Source organism: Phaenicophaeus curvirostris, chromosome 1 (genome assembly GCF_032191515.1).
Source record: "Phaenicophaeus curvirostris isolate KB17595 chromosome 1, BPBGC_Pcur_1.0, whole genome shotgun sequence".
Classification (NCBI taxonomy): Eukaryota; Metazoa; Chordata; class Aves; order Cuculiformes; family Cuculidae; genus Phaenicophaeus; species Phaenicophaeus curvirostris.
The window spans coordinates 204,469,800-204,489,910 of NC_091392.1; the positions used below are offsets into that span (position 1 = coordinate 204,469,800).

The 20,111-nt window shown below is 38.1% G+C and overlaps 1 protein-coding gene across 3 annotated transcripts; it reads left to right on the forward strand.

Annotated features, from left to right (window-relative positions):
* The first annotated feature begins 46 nt into the window (after positions 1-46).
* On the forward strand, positions 47-15,395 carry KBTBD3 (kelch repeat and BTB domain containing 3). Of its 3 annotated transcripts, XM_069883443.1 has the most exons (4): positions 6,363-6,432; positions 8,240-8,569; positions 9,693-9,940; positions 12,775-15,395. In XM_069883443.1, exons 3-4 carry the CDS (start codon positions 9,717-9,719, stop codon positions 14,393-14,395), a joined length of 1,845 nt encoding a protein of 614 aa, XP_069739544.1. In that variant the 5' UTR covers positions 6,363-6,432; positions 8,240-8,569; positions 9,693-9,716; the 3' UTR covers positions 14,396-15,395. The 3 variants fall into 3 exon arrangements, with proteins under 3 accessions (XP_069739541.1, XP_069739544.1, XP_069739543.1); XM_069883440.1 differs by lacking the exons at positions 6,363-6,432; positions 8,240-8,569 and adding an exon at positions 47-149; XM_069883442.1 differs by lacking the exon at positions 6,363-6,432 and having other exon boundaries at positions 8,135-8,569.
* The last annotated feature ends 4,716 nt before the right edge of the window (positions 15,396-20,111 follow it).

Genomic DNA, 20,111 nt, shown 5'->3' on the forward strand with positions numbered 1-20,111 from the left:
TGGGCGGGGCTTGAGCATGGATTGACGGCCGCGGGAGCCAATCGGAGGGCGGGAAGCGGGTGATCGACGCCGGAAGGAGCCAATCGGCTGGCGCCGCTGCTGCGGAGGGTGGGCGAGGCTGGTCGGCGAGCGGCTGGTGTTGAGTGCAGGTGGGTGCGCGCCGTGCGGAGGGAGCGCCACGCGGGGGGGCTTAGCCCTTCGCTGACTGCGGAGAGGCAGCGGCGCTGGAAAGCCCGGCGGTGGGGTTGTGAGACGAGACGGAGCCTTTCGCACCGCCCTGCCTCTCCTGCCGAGGATTGGCCCTCCCTTAGAATAAACGGGGCCGCCGCAGTGCGCATGCGCGGGCGGCCGGGGCGCGCTCTGGGGCGGCGCTGACGTCACTGCCCTCCCACCCCTAGTGGGCGGAGCCATGTGAGAGAAAGGGGGCGTGGCTACAGGGAGGGGCGGGGCTTTGCTGGGCTCCGTGTGCTGAGGGGCGGGGCTTCCTGCGGTGAGGGGCGGGGCTTCCTGCGGCCTATGTGCCTGGAGGGGCGGGGCTAGGGGTGTGGCGATGGTGGCAGAGACCGGCACAGGCACGGGTTGTGTCTAGCTCTGGGATCCCCAGCATAAGAAGGATGTGGAGCTGTTGGAACAGGACCAGAGGAGGCCACGAAGATGATCAAAGGGCTGGAGCAGCTCTGCTGTGAGGACAGGCTGAGGGAGTTGGGCTTGTTCGGCCTGGAGAAGTCTTTGAGGAGACCTTAGAGCAGCCTCCCAGTGCCTGAAGGGAGCTACAAGAAAGCTGGGGAGGGACTTTTGCCAAGGGCATGGAGCGAGAGGATGAAGGGAAATGGCTTTAAATGGAGGTTCTTCCTAAACATTAGGAAGAAATTAGGAATCCTGTGTTCAGTTCTGGGCCCTTCACCACAAGAAGGATGTTTGAGGCTCTGGAGCGAGTCCAGAGAAGAGCAACAAAGCTGGTGAGGGGGCTGGAGAACAGGCCTTATGAGGAGCAGCTGAGAGAGCTGGGGTTGTTTAGCCTGGAGAAGAGGAGGCTGAGGGGAGACCTCATTGCCCTCTAGAAGTACCTGAAAGGAGGTTGTGGAGAGGAGGGGGCTGGCCTCTTCTCCCAAGTGACAGGGAACAGGACAAGAGGGAATGGCCTCAAGCTCTGCCAGGGGATGTTCAGGCTGAACATTAGGAAAAAATTTTTCACAGAAAGGGTCATTGGGCACTGGAACAGGCTGCCCAGGGAGGTGGTTGAGTCACCGTCCCTGGCGGTGTTTAAGGCACGGGTGGACGAGGTGCTAAGGGACATGGTTTAGTGTTTGATAGGAATGGTTGGACTCGATGATCCGGTGGATCTCTTTCAACCTGGTTATTCTGTGATTCTATGGTTCTACCAAATTCTTCACACTGAGGGTGGTGAGGCACTGGCACAGGTTGCCCAGGGAAGTTGTGGCGGCCCCATCCCTGGAAGTGTTCAACCCCAGGTTGGATGGGGCCTCGAGCAGCCTGGTCTGGTGGGAGGTGTTCCTGCCCATGGCAGGAGGTTGGAACTGGATGGGCTTTAAGGTCCCTTCCAACCCGTTCTATCAGTCTGTGATTCAGATTGAATCACATAAAAGCAGCGTCTGACCCTACCTGTCTGTTAGCAGTGATCACTGGCTCACCCTAAAAGGTACCTAAAGGCAGTTGGGTTTTTGGTGATCATGGAGCAGTGGTGCCACCAGACGGGTAGGAACACCTGCAAAACTTGATATGCACCTGGGATCAAGTCCTTGTGTTGCCAATTGGTGCCAGACCAATTTTAAATTGAAAGGATCAGCATCCCAGCTAACCTTCCAATCCAAAACTGTACAATTAAATTTTGCATGAAAAAAAAATCTGAAACTTCTCTAGAGAAATGGATACAATTTCTTTATCTTTGTTGGTATTGATTTTTTCTTCCTCGTACATAAAGTATGCTGTAAAATACCAGTATTTAAGATTTCAGCCCAAACCGTTCTATGATTCTGTAACCCCAGTCCTGGCAAAAAAGAACATGATTTCGCTGTCGCTTCTTGCTGCCCATGGTTTCTGTGAGGCAGGGTCATGTTTGTGCCATTGGGAACAGCGTCTGTTCGGAGCTCTTTGTCGTGTCCCCCAAATTGGGAAAGAAACTCCTTAACGCCTACTGGGGGTCTGAAGAAGCAGGCATTCTTTAATACGGTACCAGCTATACAGGGGATTTGATCTGCCTTCCATGTATGCTAGTGGTTAGTAGTAGGAGGTATTTATACACCAAACTTATACATACGATTTGTATTTCTTATAAAAATGCATATTAATTATGTATCCCACTATTATAATTAATAGGCATCCTCCCCCTTGTGCATGTTCCCCACAGTCCTTTATTGAGCCTGAGGTCTGCAGAGCATCCCCCTGCCCTGTTTCGTTGGCATCTTCGTCCTTAGAAGTTTCCATTTGAGGTTCAAACCGAGGGTTATCTTGATCTCCAGTCTTTTTTTTTGGCTCGTGAAGTATTGGCCAGATGCTGGTCTTCTGCAGTCTTTGATGCCTATTCCCATTGTAACATTCTTCAAATATCATAGAAGGAGAGGACTTAACCATTCAGTAGTTTCCAGAATTAGGTTTGGTAATAGCACGAGCACTGCATTCTACACGGCAGCTCATATTGGTTTGCTCAGGGGTATAACAGTGGCATCATTATACGTGAACTTCAGGTGATGCCCTCCAGTGTCTCTGACCCCATCGTCCATTTGTACATCCGTGGTCCTGAAGAACCATCTCAGCCCCTGGCAGAACTGAGAAGCGTGGTTCTTTGCCTTCCCTGGGCTGGGGCTTGGTGTTGACTGAGCAAGAAGACTCTGTTGTAGCTGATAAAGATTCATCCATCTGTGATGTACGAATGATCCCTGTTAACCTCCTGAAACATCTGTAGTTGTTTGTATTTTCAGTAGATTGAGATGATCTGTATCTTCTTTGATAGGAATGGTTGGACTCGATGATCCGATGGGTCTCTTCCAACCTGGTTATTCTATGACTCTAAGTGTGCACACACCAGATGCAAAGTACTGCATCACCCTAGCGTGAGTCTAGCTTCTGAAGATCGTGGCCAAACAAAACCCTTTAATACGCTGTGCTCTGTGTTCTGCTAAGAACTGTAATGGCTGTCAGAACTGGATTCCTGTGTGCCCTCAGTTGCCCATAAATCATCAAAAGGTAACAATTTTGTTTACCCATTGATTTTGAAGTTGGGCCATGGCTGAAGATTTAGGGTCTGTTTGGAAATTTATGACCCTTCTTTCCATTTCTTGCATTTAGAAATATCAATGCTTTAACCTTTCTGTATTGGCCATGTACATACGATACAAAACCAGGGAAAATTGTATTATTTCTGGCATTTCTTAGAATCTTTCATTGTTTTTTGTTGTTGTTGTTTAACATTCCCAGTTCCCTGTTGATGTGAAAAAGTGCTGTCTTTCTGCCTAAAATGAGTCTATATGAGTTATAACTACATATAGGTTGGCCTTTGCAAAATATTTTAAACACAGAAAGAACATTTAGGGGAAAAAGAAGTGTTTCAGCAAGGAATCATTAGTGTAATTAACTTTTTTAAATATGATTCCTGGTTTCCTTCATGACCACAACACTTTAACTACAATGCTTAGTTAAGCAGGGGGTGGCATACATACTCCTTTAGTTTTGCTCAAAGACAGAGATAAAGTTAAATGACAGTGGAAGAGGATTTAGTCAAAGGAAACCTGGGAAAATGCTATTCACCAATATAAAATTGTAGCTGAGGCTTACGTTTCAAGCACTGTATTTGGAATACTTTGAAGAGGAAATTGTGGTCATATCTCTATTTAGTTACTGATATGTGATAATACTAATGGAGTGTGAATCTTGTCCACTTCCAAAAAATCTCTCAGGTTTGATTAATAGGTTTGACTTGCCCATGCTTTCTACTTAGAGAGATGTAAACGTGTAGTAGGCTTTTTCACCAGCAGATCTATTGTTGATTATTTTTAATAAGCAGAAAGCATTAAGTGAAAACTGAGTTTCAAGATGCACTGCATAATATATAATATAATTAGGAATATATTCAATATGAAAACACATTTTTATTATAAGTAATACATGCCATGATAATAGATTATGCTAAATTGTTCCTTAAGTATGCTCAATATTGCATGTATGTTTTGAAAAGAATTTTTTTAATCAGGTACAGAAATGTCACACTGCAGAACCCAGTAAATGAAGCAATTTCCTCTTCCAGAATTTGCAGTTATTATTTCTTCCAGAATAAGAGGCACAGCATGACTTTTTAATTCCTTTTAATTCTTTTTAATTTTTTTTTCCTGAAAATGAAAACTAAAATTCTTTTAACTTCTTTAGCAAAGAAAATAATTTCCAAAGGAACTTGATGAATTTGAGAAAATTAGCTTTAGGATAAAATCCAGTCAGTTTGAGTTCTTCTAAGTGATTATTTAGTTTGTCATAATGGATTCATGGGTTTGTGAGAGGATATGCAATTAAAGATCTCTGCTTGCAGAGAGGGAGTCTTCCACTTTTGGAATGCATCTGGGAATCAGTGCAGTTTCGCTGCTTCCTACTGGTGCCATGCTGGGTTTTTTTTACCCTGCTGTTTTGGTTTTTTTCAGTCACTTAAAAAGAACCCAAAGCTTTAAAGTCTCTGTGTCACCTTTCCTTCTTAGAATGCTGTCTCAACATGTATTATTGACAAATGCCACTTTTGTGAAGTGTTTTAGAATGTCAAATGTATCTTTTTTAGATGGTCTAATAATGACTGACTGAATATTAATTCTCTTTGAAGTTCAGTTAGTTGTGAAAAAAACTGTGAGACTGAGTCAAATTACAGTTAAAACAATAATATAAAAATACAGAACTTTGTACTTAGCATTTATAATTTAATTACATTTTAATCCACTCTTGTCTTTCAGTCAGCAATTACAAGCGTCACTAAATCCTATAGATGAGTCCTATTGACTCATATTCATGTTGCTGAATATTAAATTATGTGCTGTTAAATTAGATGTGTAGTAGGGAGTGATGTATTTTAAGAATTATTATCAAATTAGTGATTTCCCCCCCTCTGGATAGAAAAGAATTGAAAATAGCAAATCATCTTTATGTGTATATAGTAGACTTAATAAATAATACTTAAATTTTAAAATGCTGACCTTGACCTTTCCAAAAATTACATTAACTGTAAAGTTAGATTTTGTATTAAAAAACGATCTAAAACTTCTCTAGAGAAATATATACAATTTCTTTATCTTTGTTGGTGTTAATTCTTTTTCCCCCAATACATAAAGTATCTGTAAAATACCAGCATTTAAGATTTCTCTTTTTTTAAAAAATCCTGTATAGTAAGACACAGTATCCAAGCTGGGAGAAGGCTAAGTAACAAAGGTAATGTTCTCTTGAAGAACAATTTTATTTCTCGTAAGATATCTGCTAAGAACTATTAGGATTTATTTTTTTTTCAATTGGTGAGGGAGTCTGTACAGAGAGTGCTCTAGCACTGCTATGCTGTGCTTTGGCATAAGGCTGATGGCTTTGTAATTGTTTGTAAATAGTAAAATGCCAAATAAAGCTAGATTTTAGACTAGTTTTGTGAGCTGTGTTGGTATTTATACTGTCTTAATACGTGCATGCCTCATGTACGACTGGTGTCCGCTGTGCTGGGAGCAAACTCCAGCTGAAGTCCCTTTGCAAAGGTTTGAGTAGGCAGGCATGGCCCTAACATGATTTTTCTGACTAAGCCCTAACTTATGTATTGCAATACTTAGGTGTGGACCAGCTGAGAGAGTTGGGGTTGTTCAGCCTGGAGAAGTCTCTGCAGAGACCTGAGAGAGATTTCCAGTACCTGAAGGGGGCTAAAAGAAAGCAGGGGGGTTAGAACTGGATGATCTTTAAGGTCCCTTCTAACCCAAACTATTGTATGATTCTGTTAATACTTTCACAAAACAACATTCCCTAGGCTATTAAAAAGTCACATATGTAAATATATATTCATAAGTGATGAAAACAATTTATAAGTCTTCTCCAGTGTCATTCTGTACCCTGGCATCTGGGTTAGCAAGCTCACTGTGTTGTAGGGTGCTGCATCCCTTATCGTCTTGGGAAAAGGACTGTGTTAAAACAGAGTGGTCTTACGAACAGCAGGACTAATGAGGTTTGGGTCCTTATTCTTGGACTTTGTGACAGACTGTAACAATGCTCTTACTCTTCGAGTTCCCAAGTGGTCCTTTAGTTCATCCAGGTTAATGACCAAAAAATTACTGTACCGTCCCAAACCTCCTTTTGTTCAACTGCTACCTGCTTTGTGGCCATATGTGAGTGGGCCATTTCTTGTTGCTCAACTATCAGGTGTGCAGAATGCCTTGCCCCTCAACTGGAAATCTGTACAGATAGCTTTGAGAGGTATGTATATCTCCCCAAGTGTGTATTGTGTGTGGTTGACCTTAATAGCTTTGAAGTTTGTGTCAGATTTCATTGTAATGGCCAACAGGCCACTTGTTTGGTGTGACTTTCAAGCAAGAAACAGGACAAATGTATTAACTTTAAGGTATTTGTGTTTTGAAGGTTTTATTTATTTAGAAAACCAGGCTGATAGCTATCCAGTCAGTGTAATAGGTGTGAACGTTCAGTGAAAAAGCAGAGAAGTGTGTAGCCTTTGCTGCCAGGATGAGAAGCTCTGTGGCACACAGCTTTATGGTAAGAAACAAAAGTAGGAGTTCCCAACTCTGATGAACCATCTGCTCGAGTTTAGTTCCTGGGAATCCACGTAAAGACAGACTTTGTAATTGGAATCCTGTGGGAGTAAATAGAGTAAACATACGGAGGGTCGTTGCCCAGCTTCCCTGAACTCCAGGTCTATGCAACATATGTCTGCGCCCTCTATGTTTTCTACCCTTTGTTAGTAATTTGATCAAGTATATAACGATTGATTAATTCATATGGCTTTGTGAAAGAAGACATGACATAATTATAAATGCTCACTGGCATTGCTTAACGTACCAAGTTTTAGCTGAATTGTTAAGATATTTCGGAGGGTGCTGAAGTCATCCAGAGATCCAGTAAAGTGGTAAATTGGTACCAAAATTATCAAATAAAGCAGAAATTGGCTACAACAGAGGTGAGAATTGATTTTTTTTTAATATCTTTTTTTAATGGAGTGGAGTGGAGGGTGAATTAGGCTAAGACGTAGCACAGTATTCATTAATATTTTCCTTAGTGATGGACAAAAACATTAGATGGACTCTGCTGAAATTTGCTTTAAATAAAAATAAGGAGACACTGCTATTACAGATTAGGATTAGGATGCACTGGATGACCTGCAGATTGGAGTAGTGAGACACAGATGAGATCTTAACTATAATGCTGTACAACAAATCTTATATCAGTGAGAGAAATATGAGATCAATGTGAAGTGGATGAAAAGTCCAGGAAGTAATAAAGAAAACAAAAATTCAGTCTTCTAAATGGACCTTGGAAAGTTTGACAATTGTTCATTCTAATAAAAGTTGAGAGAGGATATCAACACACTTGACAACCGTGACTGAATAAATATGCAGAGGAAAATTTAGCCAAATGACAATTCTGATGGAAGAACCAATGTATGTAAGCTTTAATAAAGCAATTCTTTAATTAAAGGAAGGTGTGCAGTCTTAGCAGCAATGTACTGAGATAGTCTTTCGGTGGAGATAATGCTGATAAAAGAAAACTTTCTGAAACATAGGTTGCTTTTGTGAAAGCATTTATATGATGTTTTTGCCCAAAGTAGCAGAGCTGGATTGATGACATGAGATGTTTCTGTGTTCATTATACAAAGATGAATACTACTGAAATTCACAAATTTTATCTACAGAAAGCAAGCAGTAGGGTGAAGCTTGCTATAGAAATTGTATGTAAAAGGAGAAACATGTCTAGTAGCTATTAGCAATTACCAAATTTTGTGAAAGGTTTACATTTCCTTTAGAAGTGTTACTTTACATGATGCCACATAAACCTTGAAAATCGGTTACTTTTTTTTTCCTAAGTTTCATTCAAATGTGGAAAACTGCTTTTGAAGATTCAGTCTTTTGAGGAACTGGCTTTCAAGTTTATAAGAAAAGGGTATTCTAGAGAATTCTGATGTACAAAAAAGCTTTATGATTTATGGAAGCTGGCGTTTGAGGCCATACATTACCAGAATAAATGGTGGTCTTGTTCTTCTGTATTTTCCTAGTTCCTCAGGCTTAGAATGGTGAATACGTGAGATTGTCTGGCCATGGGAAGAAGATGCCTGCTCCAAGGGTGCCAGTGCTGGCAGCAAGATCAATGGATCTCTTCTATTCCAGGAGACATGGAGGTCTATTTGTGGTTGGAGCTACCTGACTAGATAAATTATAGAGCAGTCTGCTATGAAATTACCTCCCATGAAGAAGACAGCCTGATGACTTAATTTGCTCTGAATGTATCACACGATAAGCCTTTTCATGAAATTAAAAACCCAAACCAATATTTTTTGTTGTTTCCGGGCTTGGCTTGGAACTTTTATCCCCTTTTTTGTGATCAGGTGGGCCACTATCTGTTCCTTATTTTAACTGGAATTGTGGAAGCAGAATCCTGCAATAGACAAACCTTGGAATGTTCCTTTAGCTTTAGAATAGGCAAGCTTGGCTCAAATTTGCAGTAAGGGCAATTTATGCATCGGTAGCAGTATTAATCGCACCTTAGATAGGTATAAATAAAATATACTATTTTGTAAAGTTTCTTTATGTTGTTTTAATGTAAAAAATAGCGAAGCTGGATTTACCATACAAACAATACACTGCAGTATAGGGATTTTCATCAAAAAAAGCTTGGCTGCCGAAAGGGAGATTGCAGTGTCTTACATTTAAATCAGTTTAGAAGCCTCTTAATTTACGCCACTGTACTTAAAGCTCACTGTGTATGGCATAAGCTGTAGGCAGAGAGCTTCATAGCAAGACTAGAGGTACAAGATGAAATCAGTATCAATTGCCTAAACACTCAAAATTGCACTTTCACCAAACTGCCTCTAAATGGCTTCACTTGGTAAGTCCTAGCAATCCTGTGATTTAGACCAGGCTGTTGGTGTTTGTCTTCTGTTTAGACTGGAGGGTCTAATGGAATCCACTTAGAAATTAATCCACTGCTTTTCTGCAAGCTGTAGAAAGACCATTGGTCTGCTTTGAGTTTGGGGGTTTGTAGCATTTTGGAATCTAAAATTATGTAACAAATTTTTCCTTTTCCATCTTCATTTTACATCAGATTTTAAGGATCTGGAGGGTTTTGAGAGTAAGCCTAGGACTAGTATTTCTTTTAAGTGACCATTAAAAAATTTTAACACACTCCTTGGTGTGCTTCCTGTGGACTTTACTAAAAAAAATTCCTACAGGTGGATACTATTTTTAGAGTTGTTCTTTGATATATGTCAGATATATTACTTCTCAAAATATGCTATATGTATATATATTTTGCAAAGTAGTATTGTCATATTAAATTCACTGTAAAAGTCACTTATAACACACATTTAGAACTGTACATAGGACTTACAAACCAAATTCAATGCTGGAATTTTTTTTGTTTGTTTTATGGTATATTTGGTATATTGTTGTGTTGGTTTTTCTTTTTAAATAATAAGACTGTAGAGTCAATTACTTATTTTTTCATTTCAGTTTCAGGAATAGATTGAAGAAACCATGGCTAACCAACGGGATTATATTAGCAGACCTGTTTGCAATGGAATTTCTGTTCCTGAAAATAAAATCAATTCCTTAGTGGCTGAAGGTCACGGACAACAAATTCTAAAAGTACTACAAAAATTCAGAGAACAAAATATATTTTTTGACTTTAAAATTCTTGTGAAAGATGAAATAATTCCTTGTCATCGTTGTGTACTGGCAGCATGCAGTGATTTTTTCAGGTAAACCTTATTTTGCTATGAGTTTGCAGAAAATGAATTGCAAGTTCTCTGGGAGGGAGAAAAAGAGTATAATTACAAAAATTAAAAAATAAATCATCACAACTTACATATGTCTGCAGATTTGTGAGCAAATTGTTCAAACACATTAAGGATAGCAAAAAAAACCCAAACGAAAACAAAACTAGAGTGTTAGATGCCTAACCATACCCCAAATATATTTGTTTGTATTTCCAAAGTGACACGAGGACTCTGAGTTAGAGATTTAAATTGTCGTCTGTACTCTTAAATACAAATATCAAACCCTAAGTGCATGGTTCTGCCATTAGGTAGAACTGATACAGTTGTGTATCTTTAAAACTTAACCTGTTGCCTCTATCTGTACTTGAAAGTCTGCAAGGGTTTTGTTTGACTTTGTAGGGGACAGTCTACATACTTCCACACATTTATGTTGTGGAACATAACAGGTTGATTACAAATACATCTTGCATTGAGCAGTTGTGGATAAACTGTACATGGTTTCGGAATGGGGCTGGATTTTGTCTGAGTGGTCAGTATGGTAGAGTCTTTCTTCTTGTCTAAACTACACACTTCAGTTTTTCAGTGTGAAATGGATCTGCGATCTTCCTTCTGGTGCTTAAAGCTCTGCATTATGCATATGACAGGTGGATCATTCACATACAGGATATTAATTTATGATGAACCTTGCTACCCTTTTTATTAGTAAGGCTCAAACTTGCAATTCCACACAAAGTCTGCTTCCAGATTCAGTCTTTACTAAAACACAAGGCTAAGACACTCTAACAGTGAAAAAATGGGCTTCTGGAAATGAGTAATGAACTTGATTCAGTTGCCTATACATAGGTGAGAAGTGTACTTTCAGATGGCCTGGAGCATCCTATGATCTGTGGGAGTCTGCTATATGGCAGAGGGTGTAGGCTAGACATGTTCTTTGGAGTGCTGAAAAGGGAAGAAATACAGATGAAATAAGCTGTTTCTCCAGTGTAGCAGCAGATTTGTTTTTTCTCCGACACAGCAAACTACTTGCATTTCAAGTGTTTACTGCTTGACAGCACAGAGATGCTCTGGTACGAAGGAATATTTAGATGAAATAGCTTCCAGTGGTCATCTTTAGAACTGAAGTTGAGCACGTGGTGACACAGAGGGTCTTTTCACTACCTAGAAGCACTGCAGGTTGCAGTTTGCTGGGAGAAACCTCTCACTAAGTGGAAGAGTTGATAACAGCAGCCATAAAATTAATAAGTTGTCCTGGAGTGCAAGGCCAATTTATTACCTTCAGGAAATAAAAAGTACTTAGGTCTGCTAGATAAATTTTTAAATGAATCACCTTTTGTCTTCCTTGGCCTTTAGATTTCTCTTAGTTTTGGTTTCATTGTATAAACCCAAGACTGAGCAAGGTTTTGCTCCCTGCTTGTTAGCTCTCAGGATCAAAGCCTGTCCTTCTGCTAGTAATGTTCAGTTGCTATTGCATGTAAATGAAGCTTTCCTAAGCTTCCAGCATCTTTTACATTTTGCTCTGTAATTCAGAGATTTATATCACATCCCTTGGGTTAATGAGGAAAGGATTCTAAGGATCGTCATTTAGTATGCAGAAGGGTCTTTGTCACATAAGGTCTTACTGTAATTTTACATTCCTGTTCAGAAGGTCAGATAAATTTCTGCTTTATATGATGTTCACTTCCCAAAGAGAATGCTATACACAGCGATTTTTTTTTCTCTTTGCTTTCATAAAATTATGGGATTTTAAAATCATGTCCTATACAGATACTATAAGCTATGATATAATATTCTTTTTTTTTCTTTTTAAAGGGAACTATCTATAGTATATTAATAGTCCAGATTATAAACCAGCATTGTCAAATTATGTTATTACCACAGCCTGATACATAGGCTCTGGGAGGGTAATGCAAATGATATTGCAGCACTGTTCTGTTGCCAACACTTACAGGCTTGAAAAACCTTAATTATTTTATCTTGCTGTGTTAGATTGTGCTAAATAGTTAAATGTTCTTACATGCTTACTAATAAAGTAGTCAAAATGTTAATAAAATTTGCGCAAATCTATTCATCAGCAATGTTTGTTCCACAGTTTCAACCATCATCTTTGTATTCAGTCACTATATGCTTCCTGCACAATTCTCATCATCTCATCCAATCCTATGTCAAAACCTATTTTTTTCTGACATCTCTCTGTCCCCATACATCTGGCTGTCAACTCTAAAGCAAGAATGAAGTTTCTTCATCTTTTTTCTCCTCACTCACTTCTATTACTGAGGAATAACATCTAGCCATTTGCTCAGCTCACAATTTGAAGGCCCTTTTTTGCTTCATTTTCTGTATTCATTCACAGTCCGTGACCTAAATCGTAGGGCTTTCTTACTGTATATTTCTTAAATCACCCTTCCTTTCTCGGGCTGTTGAAACCAATGCTGCCCCTAACAATTTCACATTTTCTTTCACATCAAAAGCAACAGACTTCATCACTCTCTGTGAAATCCATACAAAACACAGGTGCTGCTATAATTTTTATGAGCCATCACTCTGAATATGTTCCTATCACCACTCCTTTGTTCTTCAACCATATCAAGCAGAGGGTTGGAGCCAGATGATCCTTAAGGTCCCTTCCAACCCAAACTATTCTATGATTGTATAAATCCGTTGTTCTTACTTACAAGAACCTCCACATTTTAGAACTATAAAGCCTGCCTGTCTTATTATCTCTTTCCTCCTGATTGTTTCCTTCCTTTCTCACCAGTGTTCTCTGCAGTTTGCTAGATCTTTAATTTGTGTTTATATATTCTGTATTTTATTCACAGAGCCATGTTTGAAGTTAATATGAAAGAACGAGATGATGGCAATGTTACTATTAGTAATCTATCACCCAAGGCAGTGAAAGCTTTCCTTGATTACGCTTACACAGGAAAAACAGAGATAACAAATGATAATGTGGAAATGCTCTTTCAGCTGTCGTCATTTCTTCAAGTTTCACTCCTTTCCAAAGCTTGCAGTGACTTTCTAATAAAACGTATTGATCTTGTGAATTGTTTACAGTTGCTTTCTCTATCAGAAAGTTACGGTTCCGTCCGCTTATTTGATCATGCGCTAGATTTTGTACAGAACCACTTTTCCTTGCTGCTCAGATCAAGTGATTTTTTGGAGATGAACTTTGAGGTATTACAAAAATGTCTTGAGGCTGATGAACTAAATGTCCCTGAGGAAGAATCAGTGTTGAAAGCTGTCCTTCAATGGACCAAACACAACCTAGAAACACGACAGAAATATCTGCCTAATTTGATTAAAAAAGTGAGACTACACCAGTTACCTGAAAAGACATTGCAGGACTTTCTGCATTCTGAAGAACACTTACTTAAGAGTGCTAATTGCTCAGTAATAATCAATGATGCAGTTAAAAGTGTGCAGGACTTTAGTGGACTGTTTCCAGATGCACGTCCTTCAACAACAGAAAAATATATATTTGTCCATAAAACTGATGAAGATGGAGAAAACAGACATACGTTCTGCTACAACATCAAAACAGATAAATGGAAAGAACTACCACATACGCACATGATTGATCTTCCAGGGTCGAGTTTATCTAGTTATGGAGAAAAAATATTTATAACTGGAGGATGCAGCGGGAATTGTTATAGGACCGTCAGGCTTCATATTGCTGAGCCATTTCATGATGCCACTGACCAAACCTGGTGCTACTGTCCAGTCAGCAATGAATTTTCTATAGTGTCAGCAATGAAAAAACCAAGGACAATGCACACATCTGTTGTAACCTTAAATCAGCTGTTTGTAATAGGTGGAAAGACCAGAGGATCTCGAGAAACCCGAAGTCTTTTGGATGTAGAATCCTATAATCCTCTTTCCAAAGACTGGAAATCTGTAAGCCAATTACCAAGAGGCATCTACTATCCAGAAGCAAGTGCATGTCACAATATAATTTATGTCCTTGGCTCAGAAGTAGAGATTACTGATGCCTTTAATCCATCTCTTGACTGTTTTTTTAAGTATAATGCCATGACTGATCAGTGGTCTGAGCTGGTAGCAGAATTTGGGCAATTTTTCCATGCAACTCTAATCAAAGCCGTTCCAGTGAACAGTACATTGTACATATGTGATCTCTCCACCTACAAGGTCTACAGCTTTTGCCCAGAAACCTGTGTTTGGAAAGGGGAAGGATCTTTTGAATGTGCTGGCTTTAACGCAGGGGCAGTTGGGACAGAAGACAAAATTTATATATTAGGTGGTGATTATGCTCCAGAAGAAATCACAGATGAAGTTCAAGTCTACCATAGTAGCAGGTCTGAGTGGGAAGAAGTTTCACCAATGCCAAGAGCCTTAACCGAGTTTTACTGTCAGGTCATTCAGTTTAATAAGTATAGGGACCCCTGGTCATCTGTACTGGCAATTTGCTCTGGAGAATTTTGAAATTCCAGAGTCAAAAGAATCTATTTAAATGCACAAGTTTTAGAACAGATTTTTAGGTGTTAATTTACAGTTGGAAAAAAAAAAAAAGTACTGTTTTAATTAAAGCTTCAGTTTAAATTGTATATTATAGAATTGCTTTTGGAAGAGTACTTTAAATCGTCATTCATACTAGTCATTATATAGGAAGTACAACTTCATTTTACATGCAAGTCTTCTCTGTAATTATTTGAATTATTTGCAAAATGATAGTACTTTTCCAAAAAGCACAGTCATGAGGAATTCATTGTGTAATATGTGCCATTATTTCTGTAATATTCACAGTTGTCCCAGTAGACAAATTGCTGAGTGAGAAGACCGTTATACTGATTTTCCCAATGTAAGTGAAGTTTAAAAGAAATCTATGTAAGTGTTGTTTTCTCTAGGTTTGTTATGTTCATAAACCTGTAAGAAGAATTGTCAGCTTTATCATATTATAATAGAATGACCTTAGCAAGGGCAAAAGCCAAAGTGACCTTCACAGCATTAAAACCAGGTATCTAACTTGAAGAGACTATAATCTTATTTCAGCTCTTCAGTTTTTTACCAGTTTTTCTCCATCCTTGTGCCTTAGTAGTAGCTCTGCTTTCTGTTTTCATCCCATTAACTGTGGCAAGATAAACTTTGATAACATATTGCAGGGTGGGCAAGATTTCTCTACAGGATGGATTATTCATGTGGTATCTTTGCTTCAGTCATGCTGTTAAGAAAAAAATACTTCAGGATGTTTTCTAACAGAAGTCTTCCCTCTCTGAAGTCTCCAGCGCTACCTACTAAGCAGCCGCTAGCAGCAAGCTGTAAAATGAATTGTAGATGTTGCTTTGGTTAACTACAGAAGAGTTCCTATAGTGTCATCTATCAAATACAAAGTTACAAAACCAAATCCCCATATTTAAAGTAAATAGTATTTCTGAGGTGAAAGAAGTCCCTTTTTTGACTTCCATAGGGGTTTAAATGAATTAAAACAGTTTATCTTGTACTTCATGGTAATTTTAAGTGTTGAAATATTACATGGTAAATGCTAGACTATATATTGTTTGATAAGCTTTCAGTAGTCATCTATTGTTAAAATTATAGTGGACTTTTAGTATTAATACTAGTCTAGGCATACATTGTGAAGTATATTTGATCTCATGCACACAAAGTGGGACCTGTGTCTGACAGAAGGACACTAAAATTACCTACATTTCATAAATTCATTTGTAAACTTCCATAGCCTGAGAGAGCTAATTGAATAATATATTGAGAGTCCTTATGTTCCATGTTAGTATTGTTTAAGCAGTAAGGTTGTCTTATGCCAGGCAGAATGGTTATAAACATTTAAGCACATCTTTTCCAAGCAGTTTAAAAATGAACAAAATTTAGTGAGGCATGTAAAACATCTTTCATGTGGCTTGAGATGACCGCGGTAAGTTCATTATCACATCACTACTGCATGTACTTCTTGCAAAACTCAAGCTCAATATTAATGCTTAAAGCTTAATATTGCCTAGCAGCATAATTCTGCTTTAAACAGTAAACAATGGAAAGCTCCAATTTTGTGATTTGATATCAGCTTTGTCAGTTTAGGTAACATTCATCATAAATATTTTCATAAGGATGTGAATGAAAATGATGCACTTTTAGAGAACATTAATAGAGTAGAACCTTCCCACTCAACAGTTTATTTGTATTAAGATGTCTGTAAGTTCTGTAGAAGCAAATAGCTGCGTGTTACAATATTTCAGGCAACTTCCACATTTATTTTGCTCTTTTTCATACTGAGTTTCCAAATCATATTACAACTATACTTAGCCAGGTAACCTTTGCAGTCACCAAACCAAAATGCAAGCATCTTTGTAGTAGAACACAACTACTTTTTGTCAGCGTAAAGCAAATGTATTGCATAGTTTAGGAGAGATGGAGAATAGTATTCCTGCTTATTGAAACAGTAGGAGAAAAGTAGACATATAGGAGAACAGTAGTGTTACCATTAATAAGGCTACTAAGGGTAGCATAGAGGCTTCATTAACCATTAATTATTGCTGCTTGTCACTTCATCAGAAATACAAGACCCAGTTCTCCTTTGCTTGTGTTTTTTTGTTGTTTTTATGCCTAAGTAATGCGAGTGTGCAATTTATGCAATGAGAAAGATAATGTATTATGCCCATAGTACACTGGTATAAATAGCTATGCAAATTGGAAGAGACTGCAGAACGGTGCAGTTTTTTTTAATTGCCAGTGTCATGACCAAATTGCTGGGTCATATAAACAGCAGGATGGAGCTTAATTTGGAAAATAAGACATGCTTCTTTAATATTCTATGCTACATTTTGCACAGGAACTAATGTCAGTTCCCAGTTTGACAAATCCTTCGTGGATTTCACGTGGTGTGGATCAGTGATGAGGAAATAACATAGTCATGTCAGTTACTTTATACAATTGTTTACAGAAAAGTTACTGTGAAATAGTACTAATTTTCTTCAGTTATGTAGGTAAGCCTGTATTACAACTTTCACAGAGGAAAAAGGTCATTTGCCACAATTCCACGTACAGAGAGCTAAATCTGATAGCACTGAGTGCAGAAGAAGCTGTGTTAGAAGCAGCAGCTTAGAGTCATGGTTGAAGATACGGCTTTATGATAGAATTAAGAGCCTATATTCCAAATCCTGTGATTAATTGTTAATGATGTAAAGTGACTTCCCAGTGAAGTCAACTACGCTACTCAGAGAATATGGATTACTTGCATGAGTAACTGCTGTAGGTCCAGATCCAATAGATATGTCAGTCTATTTTATGCAGCTGTTATGCAATTTAAAAAAAAAATAAATCACAAAATTATTGCAAAGCGAGTTTTTCTACATCTTTTCTGACTTTTCAAAGTTCACAGTACTTTAAGAAAAAGTACCTTCCTCTAAAAATAGTCAATGACTGGATTAATGATTACCTATGTTCTCACTGAAATATAGTAAGGTGTTTAAAACATACAAATTGCATGTAAAGTTATAATCTACTATTTGCACTTAAATGATGTAACCAAAACATTTCTAATACTATTATATGTCACGGAACACATTATAGCATGACCAAGTATAATATACACGAAGATAATATGTATTGTATGTGGGATTTTAATATCCTGTAATGATTACATTGGATCATTTTTAAAGAATGCTATCCAAACTTTATGGCACTTTGGTAACATTATCATACTGGTTTAGTTGTTACAATAAATGTCAATTATTCAGGTGTTTATATTGATTATGTTTGCACAGACCTGATGATTATTGTTTATGTACTAATGAGTTTATTTTCTATATAAGTCAATTTATTGCTGTTAAAAATTCATTATATTCACAAAATGGAGTAGGTTTACCAGGTCAGATTTATTTCTGGTATCTCTCCATGAAGAAAGCTTATACCTCCTCTGATTAGCAGTAGGTATAGGTAACGTATAGCCTATAGAATGTGCTGTCTGCCGTTTGTAATGTGGAGTCTGATTTTAGATGTTTCTGTTTGTAGGTGACCAATAGGAGGCAGCATAAGATCTATTTTAATTAAAACAGACTGAAACCAGGGCTGTGTTTGACAGTATTTATAACTGAACATTATGCTCAATTTACTCTTTTTCCCTTCTAACATCCAATGAAGCATAGAGATCAGTAACATTTTGCTGCTGCCTGGGCTCTGCTGATATATGGAAAGTATGATAATACATGTTTGCCGATTTGTTCATTCTTTTGTGAAATAAAAGCACCGAGCAACCAACTCCTTCTCAGGTCTGATTTTTTTTCAGTGAGTTTCAAACCACAGAATCTACTGTGTTTCTAATAAGGTTAGTTACTTTTTTATCTCTTTTTTTTTTTTCAACTGGAGAATATTTTGAATGTTATATTCTAACCAAGAAACTGCAGTGAGAAGATTTTTTTAAAATTATCCTTGGACCTTCTATTTGTATATCCTTTTCAGATCAATTTGCTGCTCCCATGATAAACTTTATTTAGTCTGCAGAAAAACTCTCAAGTTTACCATTCTAAAGCAATAAATACCATTCTATTTGGTATCTTTTAAATCAGATTCATCTAGCTCAGATTGATGTTTTTAACAATTTAAGTATTGCAAATCATTAGATATTTGTTTTGACTCAAATGGGCTTCTATACTTAGACGTTTCTTTGAATAAAATGAGCTACTTAGTGTAAAATGCTTGTGCACAGCATGCAAAAATGGCTTTAATACAAAAAGGGAGCCCTGTGTTGTCTCATCCAGAACTTAAAATTCTGTGACCTTCAAACCTCTGTATATGGGCAGACTTACAGCAATAAAAATTAATGTTTCAGCACTCCAGGGCCTTTTCCCTCCAGCTAGCAAGAGCTATTTGGAAGCACATACAAATTCTAACAATGTTCATAATGTTAAAAGCTTCTACTGAACAATTAAGGGATTCACAGAGCAAATTTGAGAGGTGTATTCATGGAACTCTGTGCATAATCAGGAAATTGCCTATGCATGTTCTACAAATCCAGAGAATTCACCATGGACTTGCACACTTTTTCTATGAAGAAAACATTTCCATGTGGTGGGGCTTTCCTCATTGTCATTAAAAGCAAATAAATAGAGTCGAGGTTTAATGAAAAAGCACACATAATTATTATGCATAAATACAAGGCAGATCACATGAACAAAGGAGGTCCAAGGATTTTTGTTGGAGGAAGCTGTTTTTTCACCTCTAATTAACTGTGATAGCGGAATAACAACAGGGAGAGAAAGCAGAGCTATCTAGAATTATGTGTGCAGCTATCCTATGAAATCATGTGCTTCCTGGTTAAAATCATTCTAATGGATACTAATCACACTAAGGGTTTTGTGCTTCACAGTAAAAGAAGGATACTCAATGAGGTATAATTAGCACTATTTTTGCAGACTGGCAGAGGCTCAGACTGTTAATGACTCTCACTCTATCATTTCTCCACCTAGTTGCATCTGAATCTACTTCGAACTAGCTCAAAAGAGTTTTAGGGCACACTTGTATCTTATTTCTGTCAAAATACTGGTAATAATGTAAACTGAAGCCTTATTCGTACAGAGGTAAGAAATACCCCTACACCATACATAGCCAGCAAGATGACAGAGTCTTGTTACCTTAGTCCTTACTGTTTCAAGTTTTATTATATTTAGTACACAATGGGCAAGACTGGCAGCAAAAACTACCATTACCTGTAAGTAAGCAGAGAAGTTCATAGCTTTTCCATGTGTAGTTTCTCTGAAACGGGAAAACACCATTTTAAAGGAGGTTTGTGATCTCATCATCACAATTATGATCACTAGAAGCTACATGAATCAAACAACTGAATCACACAGTCAAAATGCTAAAGTCCAAATACTGAATACAGCCCAGAACCTAGATGTTAAAAGACTGAGCAAATAATTGTTAATAAATATGCTAAGTAACACGTGCGTGCATCAGTTTAGGTAGAATAGAAGTAGCAAACGTCAGAAAATAAACAATATTTTGAATTATCTATCAGCAAGTAGTGCCTCAAGCCTGCACAAAGGTTATGTTACCTAGGCAACAGGATGTAATACGAAAAGCAAGTGTCAGAAATTTCACGTGCATGCAGCTGAGAACACAGAAAAGAGCCCAAGAAAAGAGAGCGTCACAAAAGTGTTTGGCGTGTATATTTGTCTTACATTACTCATAG